The sequence below is a fragment of the Archocentrus centrarchus genome, chromosome 9 (assembly GCF_007364275.1).
Source record: "Archocentrus centrarchus isolate MPI-CPG fArcCen1 chromosome 9, fArcCen1, whole genome shotgun sequence".
Classification (NCBI taxonomy): Eukaryota; Metazoa; Chordata; class Actinopteri; order Cichliformes; family Cichlidae; genus Archocentrus; species Archocentrus centrarchus.
In genome coordinates this window covers 15,402,239-15,420,206 of record NC_044354.1, presented here as the reverse complement: position 1 = coordinate 15,420,206, position 17,968 = coordinate 15,402,239, and the positions used below count along the sequence as shown (strand labels likewise).

At 44.9% G+C, this 17,968-nt stretch overlaps 1 protein-coding gene across 1 annotated transcript in view; it reads left to right on the top strand.

Moving 5' to 3' along the window:
- Positions 1-17,439, top strand: part of setbp1 (SET binding protein 1) — a 36,931-nt gene extending 19,492 nt beyond the window's left edge. Inside the window, exons 3-7 of the mRNA XM_030737359.1 lie at positions 3,886-4,307; positions 4,553-6,475; positions 6,594-6,801; positions 6,918-7,986; positions 12,779-17,439. Coding sequence (XP_030593219.1) covers positions 3,886-4,307; positions 4,553-6,475; positions 6,594-6,801; positions 6,918-7,986; positions 12,779-13,284 — 4,128 coding nt within the window. The 3' untranslated portion in view covers positions 13,285-17,439. The remainder of the gene's footprint in view (positions 1-3,885; positions 4,308-4,552; positions 6,476-6,593; positions 6,802-6,917; positions 7,987-12,778) is intronic.
- The last annotated feature ends 529 nt before the right edge of the window (positions 17,440-17,968 follow it).

Below are 17,968 nucleotides of genomic sequence, written 5' to 3'. Positions count from 1 at the left end.
GTGTGTGTGTGTGTGTGTGTGTGTGTGTGTGTGTGTGTGTGTGTGTGTGTGTGTGTGTGTGTGTGTGTGTGCAGAGAGCTGTCAGAAACACAGATCACAGAGAAGCAGCGCTGTGAATGGAGCTGGAGAGACGCGGGTGGGGTGGTGGGGTGGTAGTTCCCACAGGAGGAAAATGGTCAGCTCCAAAAAAGAGAAAAAGAAGAAGAAAAGGACGAGGGGATGAGGAGGGGGGAGCTAGTGCACGAGGCCACGGGGGCAAAGGGAGACAGCGTGGTGTCAAAACCAAGAGAGGGTGTGTGACAAGGTGTTACAGAGAGGAAAAGAGAGGATCATATCAATCATAAGGTTTCGGAGGGAACCAGTAGCAAACGAGTCTAGGCACCTCTCTTCTTGTTTTTCTGCTGGTCCTCTTCTTCCCTCCCTTTCTGCTGCTCTCATTCTTTTAGTTGCACCCCATTCCTCCCTCCCACTCTCTCCCTTCTCTCTGTGTGCCTCTCTCTCTCTCTCTCTCTCTCCCTCTCTCTCTTTTTCTCTTTGTGTGTCTGTCTGGACAGCTGCCCAGTTCCATACACAGGGAAAAATGAAACACTCTAACCGCTGGGCGTGCAGCCAAATAAAAGGCTGCGAAAAACTATTTGAAGGGCAGCGTGTTTGTGTGCGTCTGTGTGTGCGTGCATGGAGTTTGTGTATATGTTTGCCCCTGTATATGTGTGTGTGTATGTGCGGGGTTGGTTGTGAGATTTGGGTGTGCCTGTTTAGGGTGTTCTTTCCCAGTATAATGGTGCAGCCAGGGTGCTATGTGCATGCATGTGTGTGTGTGTGTGTGTGTGTGAGGGAGCAGTTCCACTGCTGAATTTCAGCTTGTTGGTGGAGAAATGAGAGGTTGCAGGAGAGGAAAGGACAGCAGGGACTGGCACATACCTCCCCTCACATCAAACTGGAGGATAGAAGAACACAGTGTTTTGCATCCAGATCATCATTTAAAAGAGGCTGCTCAACGTGATACATTTACACACATAAACACACACACACATATACACAGTTATTTGTCAGTAAATATATGCTGACTCATTTGCAAAGTGCCTTTCAGTTGGGTGATTGCAGCACTTAGTCACATATTATCCATGACCTCCTCCACTGTGCTCTGACCTTATCTGATGGTTACGTCACCACAGGAATACACAGCTCCATATCTGCCTGCACTCAGGTGTTGGACAGCCAGTGTTAAATCCATGTCAGGGCCTCAGGGGAAGAAGACTGCATCGGATGGGTTGAGAAGTAAAGATGCTTTGGTTCTGCGTTGAGCTGCTGTTTGTCGGTATTTGATCAGTGGGGACTTGTAGAAGATGGCCTGTGTGGGAAAGGTTGAAGCTTCACAGTTCTTTTGCTTGTGAGCTGCAGGGGTCAGAGTCCATGCTTTTGCTGGTTTCCGGACCGCTGCCCCCTGCTGCAGGCCAGCAGTAGCACAGGGAGATAATGGCTTATTCACAGAGCGCAGGGCAAGAGCAGGCAGTGTATTAAAAACAAACAAACAAACATCTGAATCAATTTGTTTGCTTATGCAGGCACTGGAAACTTATGAATAGAAAGTTTTACAGTGGATGGTAATGACCACCAGTATGGTGATGAAAGGCCAATGCACAGCATGCAGTGCAAGCTAAAAGTGTGCCGCACACGCCAAAATTTTGAGTGATTATCAAATTTTAAGTGTAAATAAATAAGTGACTAAGTTGACCCCCATCAGGAAGAGGCAAGGAAGAAAAGTTTTCTTTGTGTTGACGACGACAACAACAACAACAACAACAACCTTGGGAGTGCCTCAGTTTTTATGGCCACTATTTATTTTTGCTTGTTTGAATATCAGACAGTGCGTGTATTTTCCCTGGAAAATGCTTTGTCGAGTATAAGAGGCATAAAGGAGGGGAGATGGAGGAGAGGGTGGTAGAAGGGAGGAAACTAAGAACAAAAAGCTGAACTGGTGCCAGCAACCCAGCCTCAACCGGAAAAAAAGGAGGAGGAGGGGGCTTTCTATTTCTAATTTTTTTTTCTTCTCTTTTGCTCTCCTGTCTCTGGTAGGAAAGGTGTCCATGTGCCCTCTCTTTATTATCTCTCTGTGGTTGCTTTGTGGTCAGTGGGGAAGATAAATTTTCTCTGTGTGCGTATGTGTATGTCTGCTGGTCGCACTCTAACCGCCCCCATCTCGCAGCCTGTCTTTTTTTTTTCTGTGCCCTCCTTTAACCTGAAACAGCAGGTATTCTAGGACAGGTTAAATGAGAAAGCAAGTATGTATCAGGTGTCTGTCATCTTATCCCTCTGTGGACTCCCAGCGTCTCTTCTCTAGTGTCACTGTGTATACACACACACACACACACACACATACACACACCTCACAACTGAGAGGATACCATAGAAGTGTGTTCAGGAGATAAATTCGAGTGTGCATTTACATACCTGCATTTGCTGGCTCTGTTAATCATTTACAGCGCTCAGCTTTTGCGCACGTGCCCAGTAAACGTTTTCACCCATGTGGCTGCGAGTGTTGTGCTTCTCAGCGCTTTTGTGTGTTTTTGTGCTTGTGAATTTGTGCAGATTGCTTCTGGCCAATAAACAGCTTCTGCAACAAGTGTGGAAACATAATGAGTGTCACTACTTGACTACTGACAGTAGTCGAGAGAGCAGAGAGAGTGATAGAGAAGGAACAGAGGAGATGAAGGCAGAGCAGGACATTAGCAGGGAAGAAAATGTGGCGATCTTGACCTCGCAAATATTTACACTGTCATAAAAGTACAGGATAGATTTCATTATTCTGCATCTGCACGACTGTGTATATCTCTCTGTAAAGAGTAGATACCTTATCACCCGACAAGGAGCTGTTCCATCTAGACTAGATTTGTGCTTTCAAACGCGTGTAGCCGGGATTTTGTAAAGTCTTTGAAATGTGTGCATCTACTGTATACAAGCGTGAGTGTGTGTGTGTGTGCACTTGCATGCCCATGTGTACATGCTGAGAGGCAGGCCTGTGGTTAGGTTACATCTCCCTGCAGCGTAGCAGAACAGTGTCTCGTTGCGTCATACTGAGTCTGTTAATAACAGGCTAAACCACAAAGGCCATCCGCTGCTCTATTTCTCATCTTCCAGCAGTACACTGATTATGCAGCAGTGATACCTTAAGCAGAGTTATGTGGGCTAATACAGTATATTACACTTTTGTATTTTCTCCTTTAAGTGGACTAGTCTAACTGAGCCAAGGCTTACTTCAGATTTGTGGCGTTTCAGTGAAAGAAATATAGATAAATTGTATCATAGTTTCAGGACATATGTTGTGCACAGCGCGTTCTTGACAGTATGACATTGCAGTTATAGTTGTGAACAGTGTATGAGAGCTGTCACACACATAAATATGATATGCAGTAAATAATGATGCATCTAGGGCAGGGACACAGCTTCGCTAAGCTCCTGTGTTTAGTACTCAGACACCCCCAGCTCTATTCCCCTAGCTCTCACAGCATGCAACATCCTTGCCACAGGAATTTAATTACTCTGTAAACAAGCCTTTTGTTCTGTTGCACACTGTTTTCTCATGCACACAAGATGCATTGAAATCTTCAGATCTACAGCAAAAACTGTCATATTAGAGAAAATCAGTGATTTGATAAGTGCTGACAAAATATAAACTATATGCTGAACTGAATGTTGCGCTATGTATGTTTTATGTCTGTGGAGATAGGCTGATGTTAAGAAGACAGGAAATAGAGTAGTCATAGTTTTATGATCACATTATCATTATCATATCATTTGTCTATCCCTGCAGCTATATAAAGCTGTCTCATGATTGCAGTTTAAATGTAGTCACTAGTCTTTGTGTCTCTTTTCTGTCATCCCCAGACATATGAGCGCCAGTTCAGAATGCCAGAGCAGAGAGAGGGAGGCCTGCTGCAACTACTGGGAGATAACCCTCCTCTCAAGCACCAGCTTCGCAGCTCCCTCCATCCTGCACACTCACTCTCACAGACACAGCAAACGCAGCACTCCCTCACGCAGAAATTCCAACACCCTCAAGCACCCCAGCACCAAATCAGTCCAGACTGGATCCCATCTACAGCACCCTCTGTATCTCCAGCCCATCCTGCAGATTCTGAGCCAGCCCGAGATTTGGCAGCAGTCAGCAGAATCTCTTTGCTAGATCCAACCCAAGCTTTCTCACGAACAGCAACACAAAGTCCCTCACCTCAGAGGTCTCTGACTCCAGACCTGCAGCTGCCAGTGGTCACAGATGCCAGCATTCTCAACCTGACCTCCCTCAGCAGGTATAATTTATTTTTGCACGTGGTGGATGCTATCGTGAACTGTATACTGTAAAAGGGAAGGGGAAAAGCTGAAACAGTTAAAGTTACAGTTGCAACATTTGAAAGGAAGGTCTTTTAATGAACTAGATACAGTTATTCAAATTAGATTGTAAATATTCTGTACAGTTTTGGTGAAATATAAAATATCCTTTCAGTCTCATTTTATTCCACTCATCCTAATTATTTCCCTGTGTAAATCTCTCCAGGGGAAAGGGTTTGCAAGAGGTCAGTGAGCAACTCTTTGGGAACATCAAGAGGAAGTACGGCAGGAAGGACTCCCAGAGGATGCTCTGTAATCCCCACAGTGCTGATTCACATTGGGGACAGCCAGAGAAAGGATCAGAGAGCCCAAATAATTCAGAGGAGAGGCAGAAGTACAGGCAAGAGGAGACAGCTGAGCGGTTCCATGAAGAAAGAGAGGAAAGGAGAAAAGAGGAACGAGAGCGAACAATTGCTGGGAGGAAAGGAGATGAAGAAGACCGAGGGATGCCCATGCTGGCAGAGGAAGCAAAAGGAAGAAAGAGGCGGAGAAGGCCTTCTTTTGACGAGTCATTTTCTGTAGAGGAGCAATCACAGCAGCGGACTCTGGACTCTGATGCAACAGAGAAGCAGCAGCCTGGGTCCTTAGAACCCAGAGTAGCACATAAGATAGAGACTCACAAAAATGATTCTCGACTCACGAGTCAGGCTGATGTCAGTGCAGAAAGGCTGGATAAAGGTGACAAAAGAGAAAAGGGAGAGAGGGTGGACAGGGCAGAAATGGGAGAGACAGTTACAAGTGGGCCTGACCAAGAGTCAAATTTGAGTGCAAACAGGATAAAAAAGAACCCCTTGGGTCGTCCTAGGATCAGCGTAGACACCCTTAAACCCAGAGAGCCAACTCACAATCACATCAGCAAGCCCAGTCTCAACGTGAATCCCAGATTCCCTAGCCCAAACCCTAGCCCCAGCCCCCGGAGTAACATCAGCCCTATCCCCAGCCCCAAACCCAGGGCAAATATCAGCCCCAGTCCAAGCCCCAGATCAAGAGCCGACCTGAGTCCTAGCTCTAGTCACAGCACCAGCTCTACAGTCAGTTCCAGACCGACCAAGGCCAATGACAGATGGTCCTACCTGAAATCAAAAAACCATGCCAGCATTACATCACCCCAGAGAGAAAATCTGGGTAGCCTCGTGACCTTAGCTGACCCACCCTCTGCTTTCCCCATTACCCCTTCTAGCCCACTGTACACCAACACTGACAGCCTGACAGTCCACACTCCAATTAAGAGGAAACGAGGACGCCCCAAGAAACAGCCACTCTTAACAGTGGAGACGATTCATGAGGCCACTTCCACCTCACCTCCAAGCCCATTGGCCCAGGAAACCACTGCAGGGCTAAATCGTAGGAGAAAGACACACACACTAAACACTTTAGTGCAAATGGCCTCCACGATGACCAACGCCAGCACGCTCAAAGTAAAGCGTGGAAGGGGCCATTCCAGGCCAATGAATAAGATGAAGCTTGGGAAAATGCAGAGCATCCTGAATGAGATCTTTTCAGGATCATGTCAAAATGGCACTCTGGCTCTGAAGTCATCTTCTGCCCCTGTTACCTCAGCTATGAGTGCCATGGCATCCACCATTGAAGCTCGATTGGGGAAACAAATAAATGTCAGCAAGAGAGGAACCATCTACATTGGTAAGAAGAGAGGGCGGAAACCTAGAGCAGAAACCCAAGGCTCCACCCCTCCCAAAACCACTAGGGACAAGCCAGTATTGTCTGTCTCCACATCGAGTCTCTATGAGAGCCCTGTAGTGCCTTCCACCACCTCATCTCCCAGCTCTAGTGCTCCATCTATAAGAACGAGCCACTCTGATTCCGCTATGCCCAGTTTGCAGCCCATCTCAGCCTTGCCCTCTAAACCAGCAGGCAGGAGCTTTCTCACTGGGGGATGGAAATTGTCTCCGCCACGACTTCTGGCTAATTCACCATCCCACTTGTCAGAGGGGGCATCAGTGAAGGAGGTGACTCTGTCCCCCATCAGCGAGTCCCACAGTGAGGAGACTATTCCCAGTGACAGTGGGATTGGGACAGACAACAACAGTACCTCAGATCAAACTGAGAAGGGTCATGCCTCTCGACGAAGGTGCAGTACACTGCTGTTGCACATCTTTACTTGCTTTATAGACATCTAACAGACTGACATGTATTCATTTACCTGCTAGTTTTAATGTGATTTTATGTTTTATGTTGTGTTTATGCAGGTACTCATTTGATCTGTGTGGGTTTGAGGCTGCGGAGGCAGCAGCTTTGGAAGCATCCAACAGAGGTGGCAGAACACGCTGCGAGCGCCAAGTAACGGCTGTTGATAACTTTCTGTCACAGCAGGAAAAGAAGCAAAAGCATCATCGACGGAAGAGGAAGTGCCTACAGAGCCGGGATCATCTTCACTTTCTCTCTGAACTGGACGAGGTTAGAAACACTGTAATAAATCTTGAGTGTGAGCGTTAAACAACCACTGTAACATACAACCACATACTAAAAGGTGTGTTTTTTCTAAATGTTTCCTCTTTTACTCCTCCCTGTAGGTTGTGTTAAAGCTCCAGCAGTTACGAGTATCTCACAGACGATACACCTGCTACCCCCAGCATCCCTATCCTTCCATTTTCCGCCTCAACTTCCACCATTACTACCCTATTACCTACGACTCCTACCCCTGTGACTCCAGTTCATACCTCCGCAGGAGTGCTGATCTGAAGGCTAAGAGGAGACGCGGTCGTCCAGCCAAAGCCAGCGAGCCAATCACATCGAAGCTGCCTTTTGTTCAAGGATATGGTTATCCGCTGGCAGGGGGAAATTACTATGCAGCACCGTATGCGATGCCTTACGCACCTCCTCTGAGTCTGGGCTACTTTCCCCCTACTCCCCCATTTTATCTGCCCCACCACTCGCTAGGACCGGCGCCTCCATCTCCCTTCATGAGGCCTGCTGTGCCCCCTCCCAAAGCTTTCCACTCCAGCGGACACTCAAAAATCCAGCCAGGCGCCAAGCTTTGCAGCACTAGTGGGCCACTTCAGGGGCCATCTGTAAGGGGAGAGGGTTTGGGCTCCCTGGGCGGCAGCAGCGCAGGTGGTCTTGCAGGGGTTCGTCTCCACAAGAGGAAGCACAAGCATAAACATAAGCACAAGGATGAACCTCTTCTTTCACCACGAGACCGGCAAGAGCTGGGAGGACTTTTCAGTGGCGCTAAGACCAATGCACGTCTCAGCATGCTGAGTGAGAGGAGAGACTTGGCCAGTCAGGGTTCTTCAAAGCTTCTGGACAAGCAGAGGGGCAATGGCAGAGGCTCTTCAAACCTGGGATCCAGCTTAGGGATTTTTGAGTCTGACCAGCTGTCCTCACACTCTCTTGCTGACAGTCAGTTCCATTCCCTTCAGACTGGACAGCCTAAAAAGAGCTTCATGGGCAGCTACAATAGCCAGTCACAGCGGTCAGAGTCAGCGTCTGACCTATTTCTGGGGTCACAAGAGGACGAGTGTGGTGGAAGAAGCAGGAGGACGAGGCTCACTGTGTTTGGAGATCAGGGCTTAATGTCATTCCAAACTGTGAGGCAGGAGCCAGGACAGATGAACAAGTGTTCCAGTCCATCCCTCACCGGTAAGAACACTACATATTTACAAGAACGCACACTGCATTGTGTGCCGGACTTATAAATAAAAACAGCAGGAATTGTTTTCTACTCGCTGGGACAGCATGATATAGCACGTTGCTTACTTTGATGATGTGTTGGAGGTTTGAGGTTTGGCTAAAATGCAATAACTCCTGTTGTTTGCTTGTCTTTACGTTTCCAAGCTGTTCATTCATAGTTAGACAAAGGCTCGCCCATTGTTCAAAATCTCAACTGTAAATATCATCCACTCTACAGGGCACAACAAAATCACCACGTGACTCACCTAAAAGAAGTGTACAGAAGCTGCATTTCAGATTTGAGTTGAATTCTAAACTATAAATATGCTCGCTTATGAAGTACTTGCATTCCAGCTATAACATCAACACGGCTGCTGCTTCTAAAAAAATGGTTATGTTAATGTATTTGACTGCTCTGCATGTGTGATGTTCATTTGCAATTAATATACTGAAGATTAGAGTGCAATCGCACAGTTACAGCTCCAGTCCCCATCGTGCTCGTAGAGGGGGATAACGTTCAGCCGAAGCATGTTTTATATAAAGTTGTCTGTGCACAGATTTGCGTTTTAGATTTTCGCTTCAGTGTGGCGGGAGTGATATGTCCATCACAAAATAATAGCAACTGTGTTGTGCCCGTTATCTTAAATGTGGTGCGCATATTCTGTTGTGTGTTTATGCGACTAGACCGCGCCAAATCATGTCAGTGGTGTGTCCAAGTAATGTCCAAAATTTATGAGCAGTAGTTTGCACTTGTTCCTTAGTGATTCACCAGTGTTTATGTACACTATATAACAGCTGAGTGAGCGAACAATCCAGACAGAGCCTTACTTCACCTCTAAATAAACGCATGCATGGCTCACATGTGGAAAGCTTCTGATCTGAAGCATTAGCAGGACGTGGACAGCTTATATAAAACAGCAAGATTCCAATCTGTTATAGAGAAGTAAGAACAGCAGTGTATTAATGAAACAAAAAATAACTATACTGATGATACTTTCCAACAAGCAATAACTGAAAACTTAAGATTTTCACCCGTGTGACCACATATGTAGGTGATGCTCTCACCGTGTCGACATGACTTAGTGGCAGTACAATAAAGCACCATATATATATATATATAAGGGTAATGTGGCCAGATAGAGAGCACGTCTGCAAAAATAATAGGTTATACATTAATATTTAACTCTGTTCCTGAGTGTTAATTGACTTCTGTTATTTGCTGGCTTTATCACATTTAGTCAATTAACTGGGTTTTCCCATTTTAAATGTAGATTCTGTAATACTTGTCAAGGTGATTCCTATTATAAATACACTATGCACATCATTATCAAGGCTTAAAGCAGACAAAGAGACTGGGTAGCACCAAATTCTCACTACCAAATGAATGTGTATTTTGGTACATTCTGTATTCTGCTGTCTTTGAGCACATCTGGCTGGGGATAAAGAGAACGTAATGCATGGATGGAGACGACTATAATTCACCAATCTCTCCTTCCTCCCCACCCTGCCTCCCTTCCCTCTCTCCTGCCAATGCTTTTGCCAGAGATATATTATTCACACAGTATGATTTATTTTCTACAGACACGCCGTAAAAGGCCCTTGCCTGTGTTAAAAGAGCTGGCTGGTAGCCAGGGGTTTAATGACTGGGGCCTAGTCCAGTGGCGGGGAGGAGAAGCCAGGGGCTCAGTTAGAATACACCCCCCCACCCCAGGGGATCCAGGACGGATGACTCATATACACCCCCCAAACCCCCCCTCCATAATGACTCCTCCTCCCCCCAACCCATCCATATTATCCCTCCAGTGTTGTTATACCTCTTCTACCCTCTGTGTCCTTCCCTTCCCTTTTGCTGCTTCTGCAGTTCTTGCCCTTGCTTTCCTCCCCTGCCTCTCTCCCGTAGTTCTCACATCCATACGCAGATTTCCTCTTGTTCCTCTCTCTCTCTTCTAGCTCTCTCTCCTTCCCTTTCACTTTTTGCTTTTCCCTTGTCTCCCCTCCCCCGCATTCCCCCTTTACCCTCTTTACCCCCCACATCCCCACACTCCTCCTCTAGCATGACTTACTGCTTCACTTCACAGCTTTAGTCCAATTAAAACACAGACACATGTGCATGAGAATGCTCGCTGCACATGCAGGCACAGGCCCCTACATGCACGCGGATAGACAGATAGATGGATCCCCCATCCATGAGCTGATACAGATATAAAATTCATATTATTATCTGAGCATGCAACAAGGAGATTGTAAGTCCTAGACAAATCATTAAGCATATGTGTGTCTCTCCATGTGTTAGGTTGTGTGTTTGCTTCTTGGCTAATCAGCAGAGCTCACTGCATCAGACTCAAGTTTCTTACGTGAACATCTGAATGAAAGTATTTATTGAATAAATGAGACCAAATTTCTTTGTGGGAGGTCAAGCCAAATTGTATTTATGTAGCCCAGTGTAACAAATCACAAATTTGCCGCAAGGGGCTTTGTAGCCTGTACAGCATATGACACACGCTGTGTACTGACCCTCAAACCAGATAAGATAAGACATGTGATAGATGTTGTGTGTACACCATAAAACAACATAGTAAATTCCCAGTATAAACAGTCAGGATGACAGAAATAATAGATTGCAACATATACTGTGTGACGCACAGGTTTGGGAGGACATCAAGCAACTTTCAGTTAGGGGGTCAGGAGTGCAAGAGGAGAAACTAAGGATGCAGATTAAGACCCAAAACATCTGGAAGAAGGCACCCACTGCCAGCATAGGGAAGTGACAGGACCTGCGATAGTTCAGCACAGAGGACGAGAGACGTAGCTTCTTTAAACACATGCATGTACCTTCATCCAGAAAAAAAAAATCACTAAATAATATACATAAAGGATTACTTTATTCTGTCTCCGAACCTTGGTCTCAGCTACGGCACAGGCAGCAGATAAGTGAGCATAGCTGTGACTTCCTATTTCACAGAGAAACAGGTTCTCAGTGCTATACAGCCTCTCACACTGCTGAAGGTCACCGGTTTTATGTTCCGTGTATGGAGCTCATAAATTTCTGCTACTTTGTAGTGTGCGTGCATGTGTGTGCGTGCGTGTGTGCGTGCGTGTGTGTGTGTGTGCGTGCGTGTGTGCGTGCATGTGTGCGTGCATGTGTGTGCGCGCGCGCGTGTGTGTGTGTGTGTGTGTGTGTGTGTGTGTGTGCGTGCCTGCCTGTGTGTGTGTATGTGCCTGTGCATGCATGTGCTCACTTCTCATAAACTACTGCTACTTAGTGCTGTGAATTAACTAATTTCACTGTCTGCCCTGAATCTTTGACCAACAACAGTGTGATATTCTTCTGAGGTTTATATGGGAGGCAGTCAAGCCTCTCTTTATCTTTTCCAGCCCTTAATTCATTAGCAAACAGCTCAGCATGGTGCTTTGCAATTTCCATCTCTTATTTTTTTCACATCATTACCATTTGGTCTCTTTAGGGTGAAAAAAATATTGTATCCTACTAGTTGTGGCAGTTCACTAATGCTGTGTAAATCTTGAAAAAAAAATCTGTTAAATACCCCCCCCCCCTCCCCCCAATGTTTTATGAAATAGACATATTCTGAGTGTCTTGAGAATCATTTTCACACATTTTGCTGTAATACAGCCAAACAATATTTAAAGTATAAAACTGAAAACATCTTTGGTTTAATGTGCCCATCAAATGTTAGCACACTGAAGAAACCTGCTACACCATATCAGCAGGAGTCTGAAAGAAAGGAAGGAAGGTTATAGCTGAGGAATCCAGCAATAGGAGAAAAAGCTCAAGGAAAAGAGACGAAGCATGTTGTGTGCACACTGCTTGGGGACTGGTGGTTGATTGTGCTTTTCCTCCATTTTGGCTGTGGCTCAGTCCGAGCCCCGGGAACAGTGCCCAGACAGGGAGGAGGGGGGAAGCAAAGAAATGGGACATAGATGGGAAACAAAAAGAATGACAGAGGCAGACCAAGATCAGGAAGCGGTTTCTGAAATAAAGATGGAAATGAAATGGTGAAGTGTTACCAGTTTAATTGAAAATTAGAGAGTAGTATATTGCCGCCCATGAAGTGACGAGTGGAAAAGAGAATGTGAGTGATGGGGAAAAGGGGAAAGAGTAAGGATAGAGCAGAGTGTAAAGGGCATACTGCCCAGTTCACCCGTGTGAAGGAAACAATATGGCTCCAGTTTCTTCTGCTCAGCCATTCTGAACTGCTGAATTCATTTTTGTGCATGTGCATGTATGCATATGTGTGTTTTTGTATGTGTCTGTATGCGAACGTGCATGTGGACAAGAGTGTTGATGTGTATGTGTGTGTGTATGCGTGTGCGTGTGCGTGTGCATGCGTGCGTGTTTGGCTTTTTGGCAGTCTGTGCTCCAGATGCACAGGGTTGTTATTGTGTAGCGACATATTAAATGGTTGAAGGAGACATTTCCTGCTAGCAGAATAGGATCTCCTCCTCTCCCCTCTTCTCTCTGCTCTCTAGTAGACAATTACAGGATAGGATCTGCTCTCCTGGCTCAGCTGGGCTTTGAAAAGCTTACATGAATATCTCAAAATTAGCAGGAAGCTCTTAAAGCAAGAAAAGACTTTCTCTTCATGAGCTAAATTGGCGTGATGTCTTTCCTAGTCTTTCCAAGACTGCTCTTTTTAACTGACATGCAAACACAAAAGCGCCTTTCTTTTTATATACCTTACTTTGCTATTTATTTTCCCTTGACACGTCTCACCTCACTCATTCTCCCTCTCTCCTTTTCCAGGTGTTCCCAGTAAACGGAGGTATAAACGTCGTGAAGTGGAACAGATCCAGAAGGACGTTAGGAGGATGCATTCTTTGAACTTTGAGCATGTGCAGAAGATCCTTCGTGCCAAACGCCTGCAGCGACAAGCCAAAACAGGAAACAATGTCATCAAAAGAAGGCCCGGACGACCCAGAAAGCAACCTCTGGAGGAACCAGAGCCAGCCAAGATGAGGGAAGAAGATTGGGCTGAGGGTCGAGGCTTGGACATGCTGGCCAGTAGGAGAGGTGATGAGAGGACTCTGGGGATGCCTGTTCTGGAGAGGTGTGATAACCTGCCAGGTAGGCAGAGCCTCAGGCCGAGCCTGACCCCCGAGCCTCTGGAGTACTCCAGTCACGATTCCATCTCAGCAACTATTGAGACCGTGGTGCATCAAGCGCGGTCTGTGCCTCCACTGGCAAAGGGGGGGAAACGCAAAGGCAGAGGCTTCAGCAGGGACGAATCGTGGGCTCCATCCAGTCAGTAGACCTGCAGGAGAAAGCACCTCCAGAGCTGGAGAGCGGAGCCAGTGTTTCAAGCCTATCAGATGCAGTGCCCTTAATTTTGGGACTCCTCGGTGCACTTTGACTTGTTTCTCCTTTCTCATTTGTCGTGAGGAATACAGTGGGTTAGTGGTGGAGCAGGAGGAGGGAACACTTCTGGTGCCTCCCTCAGTTTGCTACACCAAACCAGACATGGGCCTTTCAAAGATTCATTGGACCTTCATTTACAATGGCACTATATGGTACTATTTGATACTGAATCTGATGCTATAAAACTGTGTGGTACTTATGATAGTGTAGGATATTATGTGATTCTTTATGTATCTGATACAGTGATGTGTATGGTACTTTATGATACTGTATCTGAATGTGGCTTCAGCCATATATTTACCAGCAAGGGGAGGGGGGAATGGTTAATATAAAACTGTGCAGCTCTGCTTATTTTTGCCTTTCTGAGGAAGCTTGTCAAAAACATGGAATAATAACTTCAGTAATTAAGCCACCTTACCCTATTACTTACCCTGTTTTGCTAGTGTCCTTGCTCCCTTTGAGAAGTAACTGATACTTCCTGGCAGCTCCTCACTCGTGGTCCCTCTCCCTGCTTGACACTCACCCCAATTCTTTAGCCCTCCCTGGTGCCTGCCGCTTAAATCCATCCCCCTTTGTCCTCTCACCTATTCCCACTAATGTTTTACATCTCCATTACTTGAGCTCCCTCAATCTACCCGCTGTGTCATTTTTTTTCCTCTCTCCCTGCTCAGGCCTCTCCTGGGCAGTGACATAAAGGCAATATGGTGGGTTAGACTGTCCCAGACTGTACATAGAAACAAAGTCCACTGTTGCCTGCCTTGTACAATGGGAAACCAGCTCATAGATGTGTACTGGCATACAGAATATTAAATAGAATTGTTGTACCATAGACAATGAAAGTGTGTATTGTTTTATAACCAAAAAAAAAAAAAAACGGACATGGGTGTGACTCAAGACAAGCTTGTTTTCAGACAAAAAGAACACATGTATTCATTCATACACTCATTATTGTGTTTATAACCAGGGGGCATTGCATACAGGAGGAATATCAGGTGTATTTTTGGTAAACCTTAAAATTGGTTAAATGCACTATTTAAAAAAAAAAAAAAAAACATACACTTGCATCAATCAAATGCAGCACTTACATGCTTGTTCCAGCCTTATGTTTCGGCATTCGATGGTGTGGTTATCCACCCCAGAGACCATGCATTATTTTAATCAAATTGTATATGCAGGCTGCGCAGCCAAAAGCGTCAAAACGAAGCCCGAGTCTGAATTGGACAGTTCAGCAGAAGAGGGCTCACAGTCAGTGTTTTGAAAAGCTAATCCCAGTCTTTCTACTTAACATAATTTTCAATCCATATCTTTGGAAATATTTTTGGAAAGTAAATCCAGTATTTAGATTTAGAAACCAAAGTCTCAGTATTCAGTGTATAATTTAAAAGTATCTAAATCAGAGTTTGACAAACTCTCCACCATGTTGGCACCAATGTAAAGCATTCCTATGTGCACTGTAGAATGTAGCCATCTTGGATTTTTTTTGTGTGTGTCAATATGTTAAGCCTTTGTTAAACTCTATCTACAGTATTTGTGGCTTTGGGTAGTGGTTGGTATTTTCTCGATTAGGTATTTCTGAATAATAAGCAATGGATCAGTGTTTCTTTGGCAACCTTGTTGACGTTTTAGTTTCAGGAGATTCTGTTTTCTTTGGGCGGGGTGGGATTCTCAGTTGCAGCAGTTCGACTTGTGCCTTATGTTTCTTTCTCTCACCAATTACCATTTGACCTGAGGAATATGAAGTGGCAAAGAGTGCCCCAGACAATGACCCAAAATGTTCATGATTGTGCAAATGACGTGTGTCTTAGTCATGAGAACCCTGAAACTGCCAGTGTCCCTTCACAGCTTCCATAGTCAGCATCCTCTGTCACTGGGCACTGGTGTCTGGTGTCTCCCAGCTTCCTCCTAGTTTTTTCTGACTCACATCATCATAACAGAGGTAGAAGGGCTGGACTGAAGGAGCTATTATATTACTGTTTTAAATACACATCATTTACTGACCTACATACTGCTGTAGCAGCAGCGGTGGAGAGTGTATCAGATGTGTCTCTATCCAGTGATATTGATTGTACCCAGAGTCTTAGATATATAATTAAAGATCACTTACTCTGCCCAGTAAATAATCAGGGATATAACTGATTATATACTTGGCAAAGGAAGAACAGAGGAGGTTTTTATGGAAATCACGTTCTCGTACATTGTTGTTTGCTATGCATCAGGCCATGCCTGGCAATGACCTTAAAAGGAATTTCTGTTCTGGGTCCACCCTTCAACAAAGAGAAATAAGTGGTCTTATTTACTCAATAAATTGAATTCATGTATCAAGAATTGTGAATAATACCAGTAATAATTTGTAATAAGTTGTGCAGAAAGTGACTATCATCTCATGAAAACTATAGTTACTGCAGCTCTATGCAGTGCAGCCTTAACCAGATGTAAAACTACAGTATTAATGTGTCTGTTGTAAATAGTGTTAGTATGTCCATCCTGCATGGATGCCAGTTAGGCTCAGCTATGCTGGGACTGTCTCCTCAAACCACAGTAGACCTTATCTCTCTATCAAGGCTGCTCAAGACCCAAGGAACTATAAGTGATTTTAATATTTGACAAATTCCACTGCATATTGACAGTCACTGCTCCAGCCAGTTAAATTACACAGAATGCTAAAACGATTTGCCTTACCACACTTTTGAAAGTTGAGGATACAAGCCCCAACGTCGTGCACTCGACCAAAAATAGGAAATCCCGGCTGACTTGTAGCTACTTTGCCTGCGGCCAGCTTGGGCAGCGCCGTAGCAGTGAGTAAGTAAGAGGGTTGTTTTGTTCGGGGAGTTCTCAGAGGAAATAGCCAAAAATACACTCGCCCTAACGTTAGTGTGCTTAACCTTGCTTTGCTAGATGATTTTCAGTGGGTCTGCAGTCTGTTGTGGTAAAGATGAGGTCTAGAAATGTGGGGCCGTGAGGTGTAGAGGCTACACACTTGGCAGCTTACTCCTTCATACTGTGGTCAGTCAGCGGTCTCTGATGCTAGAGTTAAAGACCCCAGGTGTTGTCTGTCCTGTCTGTCTCTCCTACCAGCCAATGCTTCGGTGCCTTCTAACACTGACAAGTATTGTCCTAATCCAGAGCTTTCACTCTACGCAGAGAGTGCAGAGGGGATGTGGTTATGTATAGGGTTCAAGGTCACTGTTGTTGTGATGTACTTAGCAGCCAATCTGGACCAATGGCTACAGGAGGCCCCTAAACACTGATGGAAGGATCTTTTACCTTGTCTTTGGTTATAGCACCAAGGGCAGTGCAGCAGTGTTTGACCTTGCATTAGTGGTTGGGGTGTATTTACTGTCGTCCGCATTTACCACTTCAACACAGCAACTACGATGAGAGATAATGGCACCTAAGTTTTGATCAGCCCTCATTCCCTATATAGCATGCCGCAATGTGCATCCTACACATGGAGCGAGGGGTCACGTGGAACAGAGCCTCATAAATGTACATGTAGTCATCCTCACAGCATACATTACATTTCTAAGCTATAATGTTGTTCGAAGCTGAAAGTGCAGATGAAGCATTGAGAAAACCAATAAATGTACTTCTTTAGAGCACAAAGTGAGCTCTTCTAACAGTGTGGGCATATTTTAGTTTGTATACATAGTGTATTTGAGCCTTTTTCTAGAGTGGGTTTCCTTTATTTGCATGCTCAACTTGATTGTATGCATAAATATTTTAGACAAGCCGAAAGTTGAATTTGAAGGAAGACTTGTACATTGTTTGATATGTTTCTTTTTGTAATGAATTTTTTAATTCATGAAACATTTTTGTACATTGTATGAATATTAAAAACTGCAAATATTTGACATATAGAGTAAATACTAGAGGCGCATGCATATGCATATATCCTTCACAGTATGTATGTGTAAATGTACACATATATTTTGTATTTGCGTTTGCTGGCATACAGATATGTGTCTTAAGCACATATATACCTGTAATATATATGTATATCCATGTCTGCTGGCATGCTTTTGGTCATGTTTATCTTTCATGATCTTGTAGGTTCCTTTTTTTTTTTTTTTTTTTTTTTTTTAAATTTCTCTTTCCTCAAGAAGAAAGGCTCATTCTTTTGCTACCCTTCTGTTGGCTGGCAGCGTTGAGCACTTATTAAGAAGAACTACAGTTCAAGTTGTTCATGTTATCCATTGTGTGAAATAATAAATGACTTTATTGACAACTGATGGGGGCATGTGCTTCTTTCTGGTTAAGACTGTATTACATTTGAGATTCAGATCTATATTATTCTGTGATCAGAGACAGGTGCTCAGTGTGTGCGCGTGTGTGCAGCATGCATGTGCACGTAACGTGCGAGGGGAGCGTGATGACAGGGGACTTGCAGCACTGTTGGTGCTGAATGTCAGATGGTCTCAGTGAACGAGTACTACTCTACAATGTGTCGAGGTTAAACGAGAGGGAATCCTCTCATCAGATTATAGTACAGCCTCATTCAGTCACACTCACTCACCCCCCCCCCCCCCCCACACACACACACACACACATACCTACACACTCTTACTCTTGTACTTGTTC